Source organism: Oryza sativa, chromosome 6, assembly GCF_034140825.1.
Source record: "Oryza sativa Japonica Group chromosome 6, ASM3414082v1".
In the NCBI taxonomy this organism is placed as follows: domain Eukaryota; kingdom Viridiplantae; phylum Streptophyta; class Magnoliopsida; order Poales; family Poaceae; genus Oryza; species Oryza sativa.
In genome coordinates, this window is record NC_089040.1 from 4,227,625 (window position 1) to 4,248,314 (window position 20,690).

Here is a 20,690-nt window from a genome sequence, read left to right on the forward strand (position 1 = left end):
AGAATTACATGGGAAATTTGTTAAGAACAAAACGAGTTCACTACAAGGAACAATAACATGGTTGTTGGATTAAAGCCACAGATGGATCAACAACTAAAGCAAATCCCAAACAAACATCATTATTGGGCAGAACAGCATCCGGTCGCCCCCTTGCTTACTAAACCAAAAACACTTCAGTTCACGCACAGCGGCTGACCTGAGAGCAATCTAGCCACTTGCCAAGTCATCACGTGTGTAGTTAATTCACAGTGAGCCATTAGGCGATCATTAGCCATGATACCTGGACAAGCTAAAAAAAAGAACAAATCGGCAAGCTGCCAATTTTATTGAATAGAGGAGTAAACTTTACAAGTAAGAAAATCAAGGCTCAAGACCTTCGGTCCAAATAAGCTAAAATTAAAATTCAAGCCAGCTACCAAGATGCCTCGCCCCCGCCCAAGACTATGTTTTGGCCTCCTCCTTAATTTTAGCCAACAGACTTCCGGTAGATAGCTCTTTGTATTGGAAAATTCTGCAGTTTCTCTTTTTCCATATTTCCCAGTTGACCAGGAGTGTTAGCGTGCGGAGTGCTTTCTTTGGGGCTTCGTTCAAGTTAGCGGTGGCCTCCCACCACTCTAACACCGATGAAGCTGGTTGCCATTGGCCAGGATTCAGTTGACCACACCCAGTCCATTCAGATAACGCCGCCCAGATTTTCCTGGTGTATCTTCATTCTGCGAGAAGGTGGAGAGCTGTTTCTTGGGTGTGTCTGCATAAGGGACAGAAAGAGCTGTTCTGCCAACCCCTGGTTGCCAGTTTGTCAGAGGTCCAAACTCTATTATGGATGATCAACCAGGCAAAGGTCTTGCACTTGTGTGGTGCCCACGGCTTCCATATTAGGATGTTGAAGTTGGTGGCTGTAGTACCTAGGAGCTGCGCCTTGTAGGCCGATGTCACAGTAAATTCACCGTGGCTAGTGAGCTTCCACATTATCTTGTCCTCTTCGTTCTCTGTGAATTGCACATTGTGCACCGCACTCTAGACATTGATTAGCTAACTGACCAGCTCCGTTGTCCAGCCTGAGGCTGCGGGCAGGTCCAGGTCGAGCAGCCATTGGTCTGTAGCTGAGGCCTGTTGTAGCGTGCTATTCTTTTTCTTGGAGGCCGCATAGATCAGGGGAGCTACATCCTTTAGTATTCTCCATTCCAGCCAAGCCGAATCCCAAAAGCTTGCTTTCGCTCCATCCCCTATTGTTATGGTTGTTGCTGCTGCAAAGAGTAACCTATCCGTGTCGTCACAGGGCGTTCCCGATCCCACCCATGTTTTTTCCGGTGATCTCCACTCATTCCAAAGCCATCGCAGACGTAAAGCCCTTGCAAATTTCTCCAAGTTCAGGATGCCCAGTCCTCCTGAGGCTGTAGGGAGGCAGGTCCGTGTCCAATTTATTTTGCACTTGCCCGCACTTGCCCCCCGTCAGAGCTTCACCGCATGCCCATAGGAATTTCCTCCTTTGCTTGTCGATGACCTCTAGGGACTCTTTTGATGCTTTCAGTCCCGTTAGAAGAAAAACAGGTTGTGAAGTGAACACCGATTTAACCAGGGTTTATCGCCCCTCCAGGCCAATGTGTCTTCCTTGCCAGCTAGCTACTCGACTCATCGATTTGTCGTAGAGAGGTTGAAGGCCTACTTTGCGCAGACGACCAGTGGACAGAGGCAACCCCAGATACTTCATCGGGAAGCTTGCCCTAGTTGTAGGCGTGCCATGTAGAATGTCATCGAGGTCCAGGTTATGTTATCACATATGATCGGCGCCACTTGCAATTTTTGTAGGTTCGTGCATAATCTTGATACCTTTCCAAAACGACTTAGCAGATCGGCGAAGGCGCTCACATCCTCTTTGATCGGATTAATGAAGACGGCCGCATCATCAGCATTCATAAATGTGCAGAAGCGCACAACTCTGCCCCGCAGCTTACTTAGAACTCATATGTCGGTAACCTTGTCTAAAAGGCGCTGGAGGGGGTCTATAGCTAAGATGAAGAGGAGGGGGGATAGGGGGTCACCCTGTCGCAAACCCTTCCCGTGTCTGATTGTTTCGACCCGGATTCCGTTCAGGGTGATCTTTGAGGTGGAAGTGGACAGCAATCCGGTTATCCATTCGCGTCATTTTTACGGGCAACCTCTATTTTGGAGGAGCGCAAGTAGGTAGTCCCATCTGACCAAGTCAAAAGCCTTGGAGATGTCCTGGACAAGCTGAAAGGTGCATTAGTTAGTTACCGGTTCTGTATTGATTGCAAATTAGCAATTGATGTTTGCTTCCCCTGGAATGGATGACTCATCCCCTGTTTGGGAATTCGGATTTCGGTGAGGTGAGTGATCTTGATCTCCATTTAAATATATCATCTATGGTGTAGACTAGTAATGTAATACTATCACCGTGAGTAGACTATCATAGTTCTCAAAAAAAAAAGAGTGGAGTATCATACAATGCCCACACTTTCGTCTGGTGGAGTACTCTTGGATACCAAAGGCGTGGATAACAATAATAATTAGTAGCTGAGAAAAGGGAGACATGTTCTATTTCAAAATATGGATATAAGTAACAGCATTGTCTCAGGTGACATGGTGTATATTCTTTTGACGTAGAGAATAAACAATCTCATCTTTTGCATTTAAATCAACGAAAATGCTTTGATGCACCTGTTTGTGGGCATACAACATCTATCTATACAATACTCAGCAACAGCCTATGTAACAGACGTAAGAATAATATGGTATGGAGATGTAATAACTCGAAAATGCCTAAAAAGAAAAAAAAATCATCGCCCTGTGTGTACAAAAGTAACGGAACTTCTGAAGGGTCAGCAAGTCAGCAGCTGTACGACGCCTCCTGAACAAACTTCTCCACTGTACAACGATCAATCCTGGACCTAACCTCTTGTGATGCTGTTCGCCTAAACCTGTGCATGCTTATGTACGGTCACTTGGTGGACTTTGTGCGGGCTCAGCTCTGCTTCTTCCCGCCTGCCAAGATGCGGGAGATCTGGAGGCCTCGGCTGAAGGCCTGGTTGAAGAGCAGCCTCGTCTGGAACTCGGAGACGAAGGGGAACCACGCCAGCACGGCGACGGGGACGAAGATGAGGATCCCCATCAGGTACTCGTATCCCCTCGAGAGGGCCTTGACGGATCCCCATAGCCCGAAGGCCTTCACCACCGGCTTGCTGGCTTGAGATATCTGTGACAAAACAGATTGGAAGTCGGTGAATTGTTTTTCTCACGATGACACAAACAGTTAGGCGATATGTACTGGATAAGTTTAAGCCGCCAGGTGATAGATACATATTCGCCTAAGACATGTTACAGTTAGATCATGACACAAGTTGCAGAATGACTGCCAATGCCAGACAAGTACTCTGAATAATGAGAAAGACGTGTTAGTGTGGAAAATTGAGAGTAAATAGGGCTTCTCTTTTAGATCCTTTCATAGAACTTTGGCGGTCCCGGCAAGATTCTTTCATAGAGCTTTGCAATACTACTATAACATTTGAACTTCCCATACAAAAATCTCTGGGAATTCAAGGTGCCTTTGAAAATTAGAATATTTATATGGCTGATTCTGAAGAATAGCCTTTTAACCAAATATAACTTGCTGAAAAGAGGGTGGAAGGGGAAGAAAAAATTTACTCCTGACCTGCCCTGGAATATGATACAGCTAGCACTTCTGATCTGGGGGTTATCCATGACACACATCATTTACTTTTTTTTAGATAATGGATTAAATAAAACCTGGCCTCTACATCCTGAAGGATGTAAAACACATCATTTACTGGGTGCTTGGCTAAATAAATATGACAGAAACTTACAGAGAAGGATAGCGATCAGAAGTGCAGCTGTATTGTGGGCAATTTTGAAGACTAGGAACAAAGCCTGTTTCAAGAATGAATCATTATCACACCCAATTGAGCTAATTCATTATATCAGCTCTCGGATCTCCTCGTGGGCAATTTTGCAGAGGTCGGTGGCAAATACAAGAAATCTATAATGGGGTCTCCATCTGCTAAAGCAGGTAGCAAATGACATCTACAACTCAAAGCATGGCTGGAGGATAGGAGCTGGCAGACTGGAATAGAAGAACCTGGCGAGGGAAGCTCTAAGAAACAGAAGAAAAGGAATGAGTGATGAAATGGAAGATAGGAAGCTGATCCTCTTTTGTTCAATCTGTTGATGTCCTGGTACATGTTTTGGAGACAAAGTTTCTGCTGAGGCTGTATTTGCAGGAGGCATGGATGGATGAAAAACTTTGGATTTCTGTAGCTCTGTTAGTTTAGCTGGTAGTTTGGGTGAAGGTTCCACAGGTGATGGGATGGCATTGTTTGTGAGCTTTTGCTGGATGTTCGAATTTCTGTTTTCTGGTTGTTTTCTGAACTCCGTAGCCCGTCGTGTTTCTAGAAATTGAAAGGGGGGAGCACTGCTTCTCTATTTCATCAATAATAATAATAATAATAATAATAATAATAATAATAATAATAATAATAATAATAATAATAATAATAATAATAATAACTGTAGCATCCCAAGTGGACAAGGGGAGTGGACAGCTATGGTTAATGCCTTGTATTCATTTCTGAAATTATATGGATTGGTACTGGACCTAGCAGGTGGCAGTGGGGGTACTCGACGACACTATTTAAAAGTGCAATGTTGATGGTTGAGGAAGTACCTGAAGAATGGCCCATCCTGTCGGTGCAAAGGCAAGGAAGCTGGCGAATATGTCACCGACTGTTAGATGCAAAAGGGTGAAAAGAATGGCCAGAGTTCCAATGGATCCAATGAACAAGAACAGCTTAAGAAGCCGGAACATCAGCTGGAAGTCTGCACTGAATTTCTTTCTTCCCATGGATACCACCTGCAGAAAAGTTACTGGTCAGAAACATAAAGGGGAAAGAAAGTTTAACTATGTGTGAAATATCAACTGTCATGTATTTTTCCATTCTTGTTTTGATCACTAGAAAGAAAATGAGATACCTTCAGGACCATCACCACAGCAACGATTACCAGCCACGACAGACCATAAACCTGAAATCACAAAATCAGATTTTTGAGAGGGAAGTCATAGATTTGTATTTGTAAGCATGCTACTAAACGACAAAAGGTATGTAAAATATCTTGAAGAAATAAAACAGAGGACTCACAGAGATGCTTTTGTTTCCAGCTGAGATATTCAGATGATACATGATACCATATTGGAAGATGAAGAACCGGAGAGACAAGATGATTTCAGATAAGCGGCCGAAAAAACCTGTAGACTGCAAATGTTCCTGCTCCTCTTCCCACCAGGACTCCCAAGCTTTATTAGCAGGCACACCAATACCACCACGGCTGCTAATCCACTTGCTCCAGTCATCCCAGTCATCAACTATTTTTTGCCACTCAAACCCTGATGGGTTGAAGAGGAATGGTGCAAACAGCCAAGTGATTACCAGGAACCACATTGATGATGTCAGAAGTATATATGCAGTCGAATCTGTAGCCACATCACCATACATCTGATAAACCACTAGCAATAACATGAGCTCAAGTCCTTTGACAAAATGGCTTCTGGAGTACATTCTATAGTTTTCAGGGAATTTTACATGGCGAACTACAAAGCCTCTGCCGGTCGCTTTATATTTGGCACCACCATGCAGAATTGTGCGGCCAAAGTAATGTGATTTTGTGCCAAGGGAGAAAGTGAAGAAAACAGAGCAGAGCTGAAGCTGCATAATGATGAAATCCCCTAGGGCACTTCTAAAACCCCTTTCTAGTCCAATCTCCATAAACATGGGTAAGGCCATCAAAAGACCTAGCTGCACAATAGATTGAGACCCCATAGCCGCCTGAAGAGCAGTGTTACCTCTCATTCGTGCTTGCTTCATAATTGCTAACTCGAGTCCACTTAATGCTAGGTAAAGTCTTCCATACAAGAAGACATAGACAATTATGACAACCATCTGCACAAAATTAAGACAATAACCTTACGAGAATAAAAAGGATGGTAGCAGATCATAACGAATGTAATGCATGAAGGTGTCCTGTGTTCACTCTACTAGGTCAATGTAAGTTACCAACTTACCATTGAACTGATATAAAATCCAACAGTGGTAAAGTAGCACGACAGCATCCGGAAAAAGTCAAAGCGGTGACCCAAGCGATAGATGTCTCTGCTGAGTGTTTGCTCTCCATTACCACATGCCACTTTAGCTTCAAAGAGAGAAATTTGATTAAGACCAACATCTCGTCCTTTGCCAACTTGAATGTATTCATGGTGGGTGACATTTCCACGTCTCAGTGTTGAGTTGAAACCTGGAACAGAAGTGTAAGCCTATGGTATCCGACAGCACAAATGGGGAAGTCAGAAATACATGGAGAATCACATACCAGCAAAAATGTCTTCACTTAAATTTATACCACAGGAAGCCTTGCTAATGCCACCTCGTGTAATGTGAAAAATTCTATCAAATACATCAGGATGCCCGTAGTGAAAACGTACCCTGAACAGAAAATAAAGTGTCAAATATGCAACATCAAGACTATAAGACTTGATTCCCTTTGCTTTTGTGTCACGCTATAAACCGTCTTCATGTTTTTCTTAATGGCCAAGATGACAAATAGCACTTGGTTGATTTAATCTTTGACAACTTATTTACTTAATCTCAGACACATATCCATATGCATTTCAACGGTTGAAATAATACCAAAAAAATCATCTATAACTTATTTGACTTTGAGTCAGTTGCTACAGATGCTAATTCCAACATGCCGCAATCCCATTGTTCCACATAATATTAATGGATTCCGCTTCATCTCATCAGGACATAATAAACCGATGCTGACTTACTTCAATGGATTAGCTAGTACTCTCTGTCCAATTGTCACAAAGCTTGTTTCCTGGTTTGACATAAACCACGCGAGAGAGGACACACTACAATGCAAGAATATTAGATGTTAGGCACTGATATGTATTTTTTTAGAAGTAAATTCAGTAACAACTGCAAAGCATCCAACCAGACCTTCCAGTGAAAATGTGCTCACGCACACCAAGAATTGTTGGCTGGCGCACACCATGGTTCTCGTGAAACTCCTCCAGTAAATTCCGCATTTTTAAAGCTTCCTCCAAATAATTGTCCTAAAAATAATTAAGAATGCAACAGATTAGATATATCTTGAGTGGCAGCATAGCTCTTCAGTTTTTTAGAACAACCGTTCAATTCACCTGGTTCATATCAATAGTTTGGAGGGCTTCACCCCGGGTAAAAATGATCGCATGATTTTGGTTTTCAGGTTTCCCTTCACCTAATTTTGCTGGTCCTGGCAATTTTATACGGTATATTTCCTTCACAGGATACAAAAGTAAATAAGCTCTATCGAGATGTACATCATATCAAAATGCCATCAAGGTAATTCAACTTTGTGGAAATGATTACCTGATCATGATTGTCAAGAGCTTTTACCAAAACTGAATAGAAGACCTTCTGCACCTTTTCACCGTCTCTCTCTTCAACTTCGTCAATGTATGCCACGCGCAAACCAGGATAACTACAGTTTCAAGTTCAGATTGAAATTACTTTGCTCATAAAAGAAAATAATATTTATTCTTAATAGAACAAGCAGAGTGCATAATATTTTCCTAGAAATCATGTATTTGTCAGTTAAATGCCATCAACCAAAATAAATGTAAACCAAGGGATATAATCTCCAAAAATCCAAGAAGAAAACATTTTTGCTCCAGGGGATAGATATGGTGTATCTTGTAGTATGGCAAAATGTTACTATATCTTATTAGTTTAGAATAGATCATCAAAATGACTTACTTCACCATCAAGTTCAAGATATCTGTTGCACGCCGATCACCAGCTTGTTTCAGATTTCCGTATATCTGGCAAGTAGCAACATATGTAAATTTCATGTCTGCTACAGCCTCGAGTTGAGAGGACAAAGATCTTTGGCTTTTCTTCTCCTCCTCTGCTGGATCTGCAACTGCTTTATATCCTTCCAATATCTCTACATGCAAGACAGGGCATAAGATCAAAAATATTTATGAAGGCACAAAAAGAAAGGGAATGCTCAGCTTGGAGAGAAGAAGCTCACCAGACTCAGAAGCCATGTCAAGAAAAGCTTGAAGCTTCAAGGCTCTCTTGTAGTACATCATGCCTCTAACTATTCACAGCAAGAAAAGCATTTAACAAGGAATCAACAAAATCATCCTTATTTTGTAAGATAAAACAGCCAGTTTGATTCACCTGTTCTACAGAGTGTCTGCCCTCTAAGAGAAGCCCAATGACGAAGTTGTAGGACATTTTCTTCATTTCCCCAAACTTCACTCTCTCTTTGGCAACCAATTCTTTCCAAAAAATTATTCCATTCATCTATAACAAGAATAGCGAAGAGTAAAGGACAGAATCCTGGTGACTGTATCCATATTTAGAAGTGCAAAGAAAAATAAAACATGAGTGGAGACCTGGAAAAATCTTTTGCAGGTAGAATATAATTGAGACACCATCTTCATTTTCCAGATCGAGGTCATTCCTTGAATATACAGTTTCCTCACTGTAGTATGGAGTCATAACGCTGCAAAGGACAGTAGGTGATATGCAATTATCTAATGCACAATCATTGTTGAAAATTGTAAAAACACATTGCTAAATTTAAGCATAGAAGGCTTATATTTGTGGCAAATTCAGTGTCTTTTTCTAGATTCGACATTGTTGATGTGCCTGGTGGTGTTGTACAGGGCTTACAAGGTCTGCATCAGGATGGTCAACCACTTCGTTTTGTACATTTCATATTTCACAAATTAGAATGATTTGCAGTAGTGTTATCATCAAGAAAACATGCTATAATAAGGACGAATACAATGAACTTTATAAATATCATTTCATCGGATTAAAGAGTAGCTACTCTCATAGACTCATAGTAAGATCACAGTGAATCAAATTAACTGGACTGCCTGACATGAATCAGAACAAAGGCAAGCAGTGCTTGTTGAAATTCCAAGTATTGAAAGCAGCCTAACAGAATTATGGCATCAGGTCAGTAGCTGCTCGCATTATTTGTTGGGCACAGTATAATTAATACATCGAATAATAGCATAAAGTTTAAGAAATGAACCTGAGGATCAACTCAGCTTTAAATAAACAATGAACACAATTTTGATTCATGTCAGGCATCATCAACGGCTTCAGCTAAAAAAACCTAACATTCATGGCAAATTCCTGCATGGTATTAATGCCTATTTCCCCCTTCCTGGTGAGCACACACTAGGAATTCAGTTCGAGGACAGTTGGCCAAATACTCACGGAACTACAGTGGTAAGAGGTGGGATCACACCAAAACTCGACCCAAATTTTACTTTACAAGATTATTTTTAAAGTATTAAATATTTTAGTAGGAGTACAGTGGAAGAAACATCAGTTAGTTGCTGCCAAATTTTCCATGTGTTCTGTTAATTTAGTTTTAACACGTGTTTTCAATATTCTATTTTCTAGAAATGCTACATACAATCTCTATGCAGTGTGCTATGTGTGAAACGTGACAGAAATACTGCAGAGTTCATTTTAGATGGAAATAAAAGCAGAAACACAGCAGTACCATTAGCAGGTTGATATATGAGACTAACCTGAATGACAGCATTTTGCGTACTCTAGGTGCACGTGGCATGTCCATGAATAAAGAATTAGTGAAAAATGCTATCCTCCGACGGGCTTCAAGATTTGTAGGCACGTCCATCGCTGATTCTTTCACGGTCAAAAGGAGGTACAGACGCTTGATCTGGACACAAGTGAAGTTAGTGCACCTTCCTAGTTATAAAAGACAAACAAGATATTGATGATATGACCTGCTCATCCCACTGTGCTGAAATTGGGGGTGGAAAGACGATTGCAGGCTTTGTACCAGTACCCGCAAAAAGTTGCCTTCTTGGTACAGAATCCTTGTTCCCATGACCAAACTCAGCTAGCTCTCTGTGAACGAATCGTAGTATAAGAGATTACTCACCAGTTTGCCATGAGAAAGAAAGTCAGTTTTATTGAGTACAAAAAGTGTCACCTGATTTCATTGACCATCATATCTCTTGTTATTACTTCTAACATGTCTTGAAGCAGCAATACTACATTGTCAAATTTGGAGGCATCCCTTTCTTTCTGTGGATGTGAGTAAAATAATCTTAGAATATTTCAATACATGACAAATGACATGTTCTAAGGACTGAACAAAACAACACTGCATTTCTCATACAGTATTACAATTCAGTAGAAGTAGTAAACATTGTATTACCAGGGCAGATACAAGCTCCACAAATTTCTTGCACAGGACTGGCAGTGCGCTCATTCTAAAATTGGCAAGGAATGTGTTCTTTGCGATGTTAGCTTCAATTTCTTTTATGATAATACCAATAATCCTGTAGCAGTCAATGAACAAACAAGTGAAGCAAAACATATTCTGGGGAAAGAATGGTGAAGCAAAATACCAAGATATACATGCTTTTAAGGTAACATGCATAAACAAAAATAAATTAAACAAAAAAAGCTAGCATGAAAGATGAATGCACAAATGCCTACGTAATAGCCATTGCACATTTACAAATTATGAGCTGTCACGGTATCCCTCTCCATTTATAGCTGTGATGCTTGGGCATCTTCTTAGTTCAATTTGGACATCCAGGTCCTCTAATTGGACATAGCATGGTGTGAAGCCATATGCAATTGGCCAGTCTCTATTCTTACAGTGTATTATAATGATAGCTCGCATGCACATCAATATAAAGCTGATATTTTTCTGACCAAAGGAATTTTGGCTTTGTAAGAATAAGAATGAAACTGTTTACTGACCAAAGGAGTTACCCAACTTTATTGAAAGCTTTGAAGCAAAGAGCAAATAGTTAATGTCCAAAGTACCAAAGTTCCATAGAAACCAAAACCTAGTAATAAATAATGGTAATGATATCTTTAAGAAAAAAAAATGGGCATACTCTAATTTCACTGTTTTGTATCGAAGCAGTTGTTTCCAAGATTATGTTGACACTAAAATGGGGGAAAAAAAGGAAGGAAACTTCAGAAAAAGAACTAGGGGCTTTCTTTCTTTACTCAACTCACATTAGCCTTTTCTACTGTAGAAACAAGAATGGTGGGAAGAGCAAAAATATAGGAATGTACCTTTTCTCATTTTCTCCAATTACGAGTAAATTAAGAACAAGCTTGAATGACTCGTAGCATTCCAGTACAGCACATTTCATATACTCGTCTGCGCATATACGTTTCCAAAGATCGGAATCTCTTGGTCGAAATTGTGCTGCCATGTCTAAAGCTATAGGTATCTGCAGAGTTTCCCACAAAATAAATTGCGATCATGCAATTGAACACAGAACGTAAGGAGGAGAAAAGAGAAGCTTTAATTTTATTCTGCCAAACCTTGCTAGCAAGCAAGAAGAGTGGCCACTGCATCAGTTTAAGACTGGGGTCTGACGAATAAGGAACCACCAGTAAGTCCATTTCCCTGAATAGCAGAAGTTCATTAAACGCATTGCTATGAGCAAATGATAACATGTTTCCTCCTAAACATGAGCCAGGGGCCTCACTTATCACTTATAAGATCTTCTTCCCGGAAACTACATATCACTTCATTCCACAACTGAGCAAACTTAGCAGCCTCAGTTCTCTTGCTGGGAGAAACCTGTGCAATCAATTTTGTAGTATAAATATTTGAGGGTTTAGAAGATCCATCATGAAAAAAAATGTTGTTACTATTATTTGGGACCTCAGCGAAGCGCTTTGAGAGTGAAAAGCGCCTGTTTCGTCTTTTATCTGACGGCACCAAAAATGTATTGAAGGCCCCAGGCAAAGAATGAAATCGTGATCTCAGCATTCCTAATGTTCGTATCTGATTCATAGAAGAATTGCAAGTCAATAAGAAACTAGGTCAGCGCTGCATTCAGCTTCAATTACATATACGGATTAACTATTATAACACAATTAAATAAGAATAGGCAAGGTTAAAAAGGAGTTGGAGCTTTTCTATGGTCCTTAGGTAGGCTCTTTTACCATGCTTCTATTTAATAAGAAATACCATGTTTTTTTTTACCTCATGAGGTACCCAGTACCTCCCATCTTATGGAGAGGGGAGGTACCAACAATACCATGTACTTATTGGGTACCTCCTCAAGGAACCAAGGACAGTAACAAACTTATTTCGTTAATATAGTTTGAATAGAAGAGAGTTGTCACCTAACATAGGGCAACAGAGCCCTTGAGTCATGAGCTTAACGCCTTAACATGAAAAAGAGCGAAGTTCAAAGTCTAAGATATACTCAAATAAATGTACTCTGTTCTCCTTGAGAAATAAAAACTAATCATTAATCAACTTCCACATTTAGTTGTTACTCTTCCAACAGAACTTTTTTGGCATTTTCAGGCTAAAAGCTATTCTCTATTTATAAAATGTTTGGACTATGGTAGGTCTTTTTCATAAAAAAGAATGCAATACTATTTTCTTCTATAGCACTTAAGACTTGTAGAGTTAAGATCCTATTGGTTTATGTGAGTGCTTAATGCAGAAGCATGCCCCTTACCCATCCATGTGGTGATCTAGGCCTCTAATACATACTAATGTTCATGACTTCCTAAAGTAAAACAACTAGTTACAGGTAAAAGTTCAAGATTCATTATTACTTCTCCAAGTCTTCCAAGTGCTCCAGACACACCACCAGATATTGTAGAGAAGATGGCATACCATATCTGTGTATCCATTAAATAGACCTACAAGAATTGAAGGCATTGCAAGTGAACATTTATGACTTAGTACATGAGTTCAAAAGAAAAGGAAATGAATAATATGACCCCGGAAAAATAATAAGACCCCACTGCTCACTGTGGTCAGCTAATATGGAAGTTGGATAAGCTCATACCAAGAGTACAGGAGCCCAGAGCGACATGACAGCACCAACATTATATGATGCTGAAAAGACAACAGCTATTATCAGTTTGGAAAAATACATAATAACACTCCCCAAAAATAAACATTGATTACCATTTGGAAAGAATTCATGCCACTCATAATGAATATTATGAACATTCATTATGTCCTTTGTTGGCTTGATCAGAGGTTTTATCTGTAAATTAGTATGAGCATCAGAGCCATCTTGTCAAATCATCTTTCCAAAATATCCAAGTGTAAAATTTACCTGGACAAAATAACTGAATGCAAACTTGGAGCATAGCAGCAAGATCCAAAATAGTGTATACCTTTTGAGTTGAATACAAGAGAATGAGTTTTTTTTTCATGGATAAAAAAGCAAACAATTAAAAAAACTAACTTACTTAAAAAGTGAAACACTGCTTTCATGCATCCCACGGCCAACATAAATTCGTTTCTGCAGTTATTTATACAATTAGTGTAGCTAATAGAAAAGAAACCACATGACATAGAGTAATGTAGATACTAGAAAGCAGGAGCAAAAAAAAAAATGTTCATTGTTGTTATATCCAGGAAAGACATCCATTTATTTTACTTAAAGGCACATTGCTTGGGCATATTTATAAGTTGGCATACCAAAATACACCTATTGTCTTCACTACATTTAGTTACTTCCCAACTTTTTTCCTATTTCCAGTAGCACCTCTGGAATTTTGCTTCCATTTACTTTCATGACACATACATATCTTTATTATTCAGTTATATAGCTCTTGCAAACACAGAATATAATGTTCAGTTGATGAACTTTTGTTAGAGATTAGAGAATATGATCATCGATCTGCATAAGCTTTGAAGAGCTATGAAACTGCCAAGATCATGCTTTTTCAAACAAATGAGAAGTATAATGTATGCCTCAGCATGAGATTCGTGGATAGATAGAATACAGAGTTGATACTTAGTATTTAGAGATGAAAGTTTACGGATTCATCAACTTGAGGAATTCCAGAGCTACTATATACAGGGAAGAACATATGAGATTCTGTGTTCAAATCCAATCCCTCAAAATTATGTTCCATCCTACTAGTACCAAACAATAGATTAGGTAAAGAAACTATTTTCTCATAGTAGAAATTTCGAAATGAACATTTAACAGAACAGAAAAGAAAATTGAAAAAGAAGTCTGCTGTGAATACCTGAGACCACCACAGAAGCAACCTAACAATACGCCAATCTGAGTTTTCTATCCACCTCCGGAAACATGGTAACAGGAAGAGTGCTGCACTTAGGATATTAGGTATCAGGTACACTGCCACAGCTAGGATATATAGAGGTGGAACTCCTTTAACATATTGAAACCATTTATCCAGATCTTTAATTGGTAAATTGACTTTAGATGCGGTGCTAATGTAGAAAAATGGAAGGATCACAGCCCACGCAGCACTAGCTATTATCTTCAGAATGTTTCTCATGGCATCAAGGAACTTGCATTTATGATGACCAGGGAAGTTCAGAACAAAGTCTAAAATGCCTGCCATCAATTAAATAAAAGATCAGTTACATTTTCTAATAGGAGCTGCCAACTCAACACCATCTCAAGAACATAGTACATGACTGATCTAAATAGAAAGGTTGCCTTAATAGAAATGAAAAAGAACTGATAAAGTTTCAAAAAAGTATAGAAGGCATAAAATTTGGTTAGTAAAAGGGTCAACTGAAGAAGGAGATGAACAAGCAAGGTTTGCCTATTGGAAGAGCAGCACTCTCCTCCTCCCCCTTGGTAATACTTTGCCAAGTTCACAGTTTTGCCTAGCCAGTACTTGATTATTTTTTAAGAATATAATTCAGGTGGACCGGTTTTGAACCCGACAAGTGTCTTCAGAGAGAGAGAGAGAGAAGCTCTCTCTATGCAATGTGCACATCGGAAAGGGTACTAGTTTCAGCAACAGATGCTCACTTAGCATTGTGAACAAAACAAAACTAGTGCACATTTTCTGCCTAAAAATCCATATGTATCAAAACAAAACAAGTACAAAGACACAATAAAGAAGCTAATATTCCAATGCCTGTGGCAACATTAGCAAGATCCAGTGACATACACAAACCAAGAAGGCAATGTCACCTGACGTATTAAAGCGTAGCTGTTTCAGGGGACAAATTCATGCAATAAAAAAAGGCAAGCAGCTGAGATGTGGACCATACTTTGGAGGAACTGTAGAAATGCTGCTGTGACAAATATACTTGATAGAGAATATAAAAGGTCCTTCTGAAGAATTTGAGATAGTGTATAATCGCTCCAAGCAAAAATCAGCATTGCCTGTTCAATTTAATCATTAGAAGATTGCTGCTCAAGACTGTGAAACAATAACTTAGATGAAAAAATCATATAAAAATTTCAGTTAGTACCTGCAGAGCCAACAGATAGAAGGTCCACATTCTGTCAAAACTACGGAAGATGTGCCAAAATGTTCTTGTTTCAACAAAATTCATCTTCCCTGTGCTTTTAGTAGAACCCTTTTGTGATGAGCTTCCAGCCTATAAATAATGTTTTGTCAATCCCAATCAAACATGCCAAGAGATATTGACAGATGGATAAAATTTCTACCGTTGTTACAGGCCTTGAATCATGCACAGATTTGAAAAAATCACCATCATCCCGCATTGGCCAACCCAACGAGAAACAATCAGTTGTCCTGAATGAAATAGGTTAGGAATTATAGAAAATGAAAAATGTTGGCAATGTGTACAAAAGATAAGATTGTAAACAGACCAGAAGTACTCGTTTAGATCATCGTAATTGCACCACGCTGAGTGTGGTGTTTTTCCGTGTTTGCTTTTTCCTGATTCCTGCAAACCGCCACAATCATTAGTATTGAAGAAACCTTTTTTTTTTCCATTTTGCATGATTTCTGATGGATCAAATACCTTTTTTATGACACGATAGATAGGTGTGACTACTTTCTTCAAGAAAGCTTCTTCATCCCCACCATAAGATGGCCTGATATTTTCACCCGTCACAATACTAACATTTCCAGCAAGCAGCCCATTCAACTCATATGCCATCTAATTATATACATGATAATGTTAATAGCATTAAGCTTTGATACTTAATATGTTAAAAAGGTGTACCTTACTTTTTTTTTACCCAAAAAGGTGTGACTTACATTGTGAAAGATGTAGCAAAGGCACTCTGGCATAAACCGGATGTTTGCTGCTTCACCCCAAATGAGAAGATAAAGACCTAGAAACAAAATATTTCGTTGTTGAATTTCCTGTGGTTGTGCACCTTGAGGACTTCTGCAGTTGTGAAATCATCAACACAATGTACAATAAGAGAATAATAACAGTTCTATTTAGAAAACAAAGGTAAGGGATTTTTTGTACCTCAAACTATGCTTTCGTGACAAAAAGTTGCACCACTTCCTGTAATTGCTGAATAGCTTAGCCATCACCTCATCAACAGCACGATCATCAAGCTGTTTCAGGGTTGAAAGAAAAGCTCCAGTCAATTATAGAGGAAACAAAAGAAGGAATGTGGCACAGGAAATGAAGGATGTATTTAGCATTATTTAGCTGCACATTTGAAAGACATGCACCTAATCAGTTCAATCAATTGAATTTTACAGTGATAACTTTTGGAATGTGATAGAAGGCAATATTGTCGGCACAAATTTTGCAAGAGGTTACTCCAAATCCCAGCTGATTGAATATACTAAATCATTATAAAAGAAACAAAATTGTTTTGATCAAAGGCTGAGGCTTTTGTTTACTAGAATGAATAAAGTCAGACAATGAATACATACTGATCCCAGGCTTCTTACTTCATTATCCACATTGATATCCATATAGTCAAATCAGCAAAGTAAAAAGTGGCAAAGGAACATGCCTTGCTAAGTGGCTCTGGCTTTGGCTCAAGTCTTATGTGCACATTAGCAAGGAGGAGAATTAAATGCTCCCTTTGATTTCTCACGCTGTCCCTCTGCACACAAGAAGATAAGCTGGTGTTAACTTAGGAATAGAATTGACTGAAATTGACTCGTGTGGAATAACTAGCAAACCTGAAAGCCAAACATAGCTCTCAACCAATCCAGCAAATCAAGATCACCCCCCTTCTGTCTTTCTGGCTCAAATGTGGAAGGCCAGGTCAAGCCCCGCGTGTTCCGCAGCGCTGCAACTGCTGCTTTGATCTGTTAAGGTTCCAAACCAGTTAGCACGCCAGTTTCATTCACTGAACCAGTACACGGTTCCATTGTTTTTCAGATACCGTTATTGTGAATTGTACATACCTCCTCCATCTGCATGATGGACTGAGATGCACTGGCGGCATCAAGAGGAAGGATATTGAATGGCGTGTAGATGTCTTTCTTCTCTTGCACATCCCGGTGCAGGCGAACAATCTGCACATTGGGAATTAGAGAAGCTCATTGCATTTGAGAAGACCTAGATTTTCGTTGACAAAGAACGACCGTAATTTGAGTAGATGTTGAATACGAACCTCCGGATTAACTTCCTCGACCTTCTCATTCTTGTTGACAGCGCAGAGAACCTCGAAGAGAACTCCGGCTGTCTGGTAGGCCTTACCAAGTTGAGCCCTGCAGGTGACATTGGCATGGGACTGGATATGTCAAGAAAGGGAGTGGATTCATTATAGACCTGGAGCACAGTTAAGGAATTACCTGTCGGCTTGTTCCCCTTTGTCGAGGGCACGGACGTAGTTCTCGTAGTACTGCTGGTAGAAGCTCTCAATTTCGCGGGCATCGGTCTTCTTCACGCGTTTCGCGAGACTGGGACTGTTATCCTGCGGGTTGCATAAGATTCCAAGTGAAGATTTATAGCAATGGACCAAACATTAGACTTAAAAGTTGTTGCACGACTAAGCTTTGTGGCAACTTATGACTGCCAACCAAACAAGCCCTGAACTCAAATAATTTGGGTGGAAATCAAGATAATGAATACATGATCAGTGCAAATGGAAAATAATACCATGTGAAATTGATGTATCGACTCAAAATCATGATCGACAATATATCAGATTTTTTTTTTTTAAAAAAAAAAGAGGGTACTCCAAACGGTTCGTCGCATTACTGAAAAAGGATTACAAGCATAATAAATAAAATTTGGTCATGCTCAATTACCAGAAGTTAATTAGAACATAAAACATCTCATCTGAAACAAAAGAAAAAACAGCATCACACGTCATTCTGGTTCTGGAAAATTGTGCTTTGTGTAGCAGGTTGTTCAATGAATTCATTTTGCATGCTTGTTTCATCTCATCTCCAATGTGTTAGTGAGATTAAGCTAATTCATCCCAATTTGATCACCAGCTGTTATTATTATCACCTGACCTAGTTTCTACTGAATTAGAATTCCAATAAGCTTAGTTTTTCGTATATAACATCAAATACATAATGCCGTATACAAGCAAAATTGGGTAAAAACGTACCATGCATGACTTCAATTGTGTATGTTTTGCCTATTTGTTTTATATGATCATTTTGACAACTAAGTTAAGCTATTTTTTATATTACTTGCATTAACTAGACTTATTACCAAACAAAGCTCTTATATAAATGATGAGAAGTTAAGATAACATTAATTTCACACTAGCCAAATCACGCAGGCCAAAGTTCGGGAAAGGCAAAATAGCAAGCTAACATGCGCGAACTGAACCATACTGAACAGAACTAACAGATGAAACACAACGTACGCTAAGCTGCCAAATCATGCGAAAAATATGAAGGGGGAAATGTGTGTCACCTTCTCCAGCCGTTGGAGCAGAGCCGTCTTAAACTGCCGGACGCCACGGCCGACGGAGTTCTGATCCAGCCGGTGCGCCTTCTCAAACGCGTAAAACCGACCTATATTCAGACCAGAAGGTCCGGAACAGATCAAAATAAACCCAGAAAAAGCTAGAAAATCCCTCTAATTCTTACAGTAAGTAGCAGTAATAAGCGTGACATCCGAATCACCCACTCGAGCTGGTTGATACAATTCCAAAGCAAACCGATCGAACAAGTTAAGCTACCCTATGATTCGAACCAAACAAACACCCTTGAAACAAAAAAAAAATCAAACGAAACAAAACAAGGGTGTTCTGAGATGAACATGTCATGCATTCGTGAGCGAACCTTATCCAAAAATAGATTCCAGAAAAAAAAAAGTGGGGGTCAAATTCGAAATCTAACTCCGCAAAGCCAGGATATGCGCGGAGAAACACACGCCGGATGAATCTGAACGCAATCGTTGCGACAGAATTGCAAGCACAAAACCACCCAGGCACACGCTACTTCACAGGCTTCGCCACATCCATCAAACGCCATGAAAAAAATATTTCGAGCTGCTTGCCTCATTCCAACTCCCCTAAACACCAAAATGCACCAATCTAGGCCTTAAAATCACCAAAAATCCCCCCCAAAAAAACAGGCACACAAAAATGGTTCCAGCGTGGAACATCCGAACATACAGAGGTAGGCGACGCGGGGTCGCTCGGGCTCGATCTCGGCGGCGACGCGGAGGATCGGGGCGATGCTGCTCAACGTGGACGGCACCACCTCGTTGTCGAACACCTCCATGGAGAACGTCGCCATCGCCGCGCTCCTCGACCCGCGCCGGTTCAGCCCGGCCTGCTGCCCCGACATGAGCATCGACGTCGGGGTCAGCGGCTCGTTCGGCACGCCGGATGACGCCGAGGCCGACGCCGCCGCGCCCGACGACGTCCGCGGCGGGTCCTCCCCGCCGCCACCCCGCGGCCCCGTCATCGCGCCTCCCCCGCCGCCTCCACCAACTCGCTTCCTCTAGGGTTTCCTCCTGCATTTGGTCCAGCGTTAGCGCCTGGGGGATTCGGCGGAGGAGAGAGAGAGAGAGAGCACGAACCTTAAAGCGAGAGGCCGCGAGGGGTGCTCCGCCTCCGCCCTCGCCTCCGCTTCGTCTCGCCGTCCAGCTGGTGGTGGAACAAATGGGGGAGGGTGGGAGGGGAAGCGGGTGGTGAAATAGGCGGTGGGCTCGGGTGCCCGTGGCTATTTATACGCGAATCAAACGGCTGAGGATGGCTGCTTCGGAGGAACTGGACACGTGGCAGTCATCGAGCCGTGGAAAATTAGATGGCATTATTCATCTTGCTGGGCCTAATGTACTGGCGATATATAATGATTATGAATGTAAGAAAATCATGAAATAGTTATGGGTATAGAAAATTTGGCATGTTTTCATGCTAAAAACGATATAAGAGCTACGTTGCCTAATTGACCATGCATATTGTGTTAGGAAAACAAATAGACGGAGAGAACTTCTTGTCATTTTCTCATGTGGTCTCTGAGATATTGAGGAGGTTGCTTGACTTAGAAACAAATGGCTAGATTTAATAGTTGCATGCAAGCTTTGCATGGACATGCCTTATTTAGAGATACACATGATGTTGATAGAACTTATAGTTTTGCTAGAAGTACTACTAAATCAATCCTCTATTTCATGAGGGCTTTATTTATTTGGACAATTGCGAGCGAGTATTATGGCCAACCATTGAAACATATTAACTATTTTGTCAACTTATAATTTTAATTGTATATGAGATAAAATATATCTATTTGAGTAGTGTCCCAAAAATGTAAGTCTCTTCTAAATGCATTAATTTTAAATTAAAATGTAATGATTTTCATAGAAATTGGTTCAATATTCATATAGAACCAAATTCCTAGGTTCCAAGGAGGCATTAGAGGTGGTTGTGGTGTGTATTTCTTTTGTAAGAAAATAATTAGGAGCTCCATTGCTAC

General features: G+C 40.3%; 1 protein-coding gene across 1 annotated transcript; it reads right to left on the reverse strand.

Moving 5' to 3' along the window:
- Positions 1 to 2,622: 2,622 nt before the first annotated feature.
- On the reverse strand, positions 2,623 to 19,874 carry LOC4340315 (callose synthase 5). Its single transcript, XM_015788415.3, has 43 exons — positions 19,795 to 19,874; positions 19,385 to 19,728; positions 18,679 to 18,779; positions 17,598 to 17,719; positions 17,417 to 17,513; positions 17,208 to 17,318; positions 16,980 to 17,108; positions 16,808 to 16,900; positions 16,306 to 16,397; positions 16,086 to 16,218; positions 15,847 to 15,984; positions 15,692 to 15,768; positions 15,527 to 15,614; positions 15,328 to 15,456; positions 15,124 to 15,238; positions 14,118 to 14,452; positions 13,329 to 13,381; positions 13,193 to 13,253; positions 13,039 to 13,120; positions 12,917 to 12,966; positions 12,681 to 12,767; positions 11,770 to 11,892; positions 11,591 to 11,685; positions 11,424 to 11,508; positions 11,169 to 11,329; positions 10,291 to 10,414; positions 10,063 to 10,157; positions 9,854 to 9,977; positions 9,635 to 9,786; positions 8,477 to 8,586; positions 8,259 to 8,384; positions 8,107 to 8,175; positions 7,830 to 8,019; positions 7,443 to 7,554; positions 7,232 to 7,351; positions 7,029 to 7,144; positions 6,857 to 6,940; positions 6,397 to 6,509; positions 6,092 to 6,321; positions 5,172 to 5,969; positions 5,005 to 5,055; positions 4,700 to 4,885; positions 2,623 to 3,214 (listed from the first exon to the last, which is right to left on the reverse strand). The coding sequence occupies exons 2-43, from the start codon at positions 19,677 to 19,679 to the stop codon at positions 2,984 to 2,986; spliced, it is 5,883 nt and encodes a 1,960-aa protein (XP_015643901.3). The 5' UTR covers positions 19,680 to 19,728; positions 19,795 to 19,874; the 3' UTR covers positions 2,623 to 2,983.
- Positions 19,875 to 20,690: the final 816 nt, after the last annotated feature.

Excerpts from the sequence above, each read along its gene's own strand:
- LOC4340315 (XM_015788415.3), bottom strand. The coding sequence starts at position 19,679 with ATGACGGGGCCGCGGGGTGGCGGCGGGGAGGACCCGCCGCGGACGTCG. Across the intron at positions 16,219-16,305 it reads TCACGAAAGCATAGTTTGAG|AAGTCCTCAAGGTGCACAAC; the intron begins GTACAAAAAATC and ends TCACAACTGCAG. Across the intron at positions 15,457-15,526 it reads ATTCAAGGCCTGTAACAACG|GCTGGAAGCTCATCACAAAA; the intron begins GTAGAAATTTTA and ends CATTATTTATAG.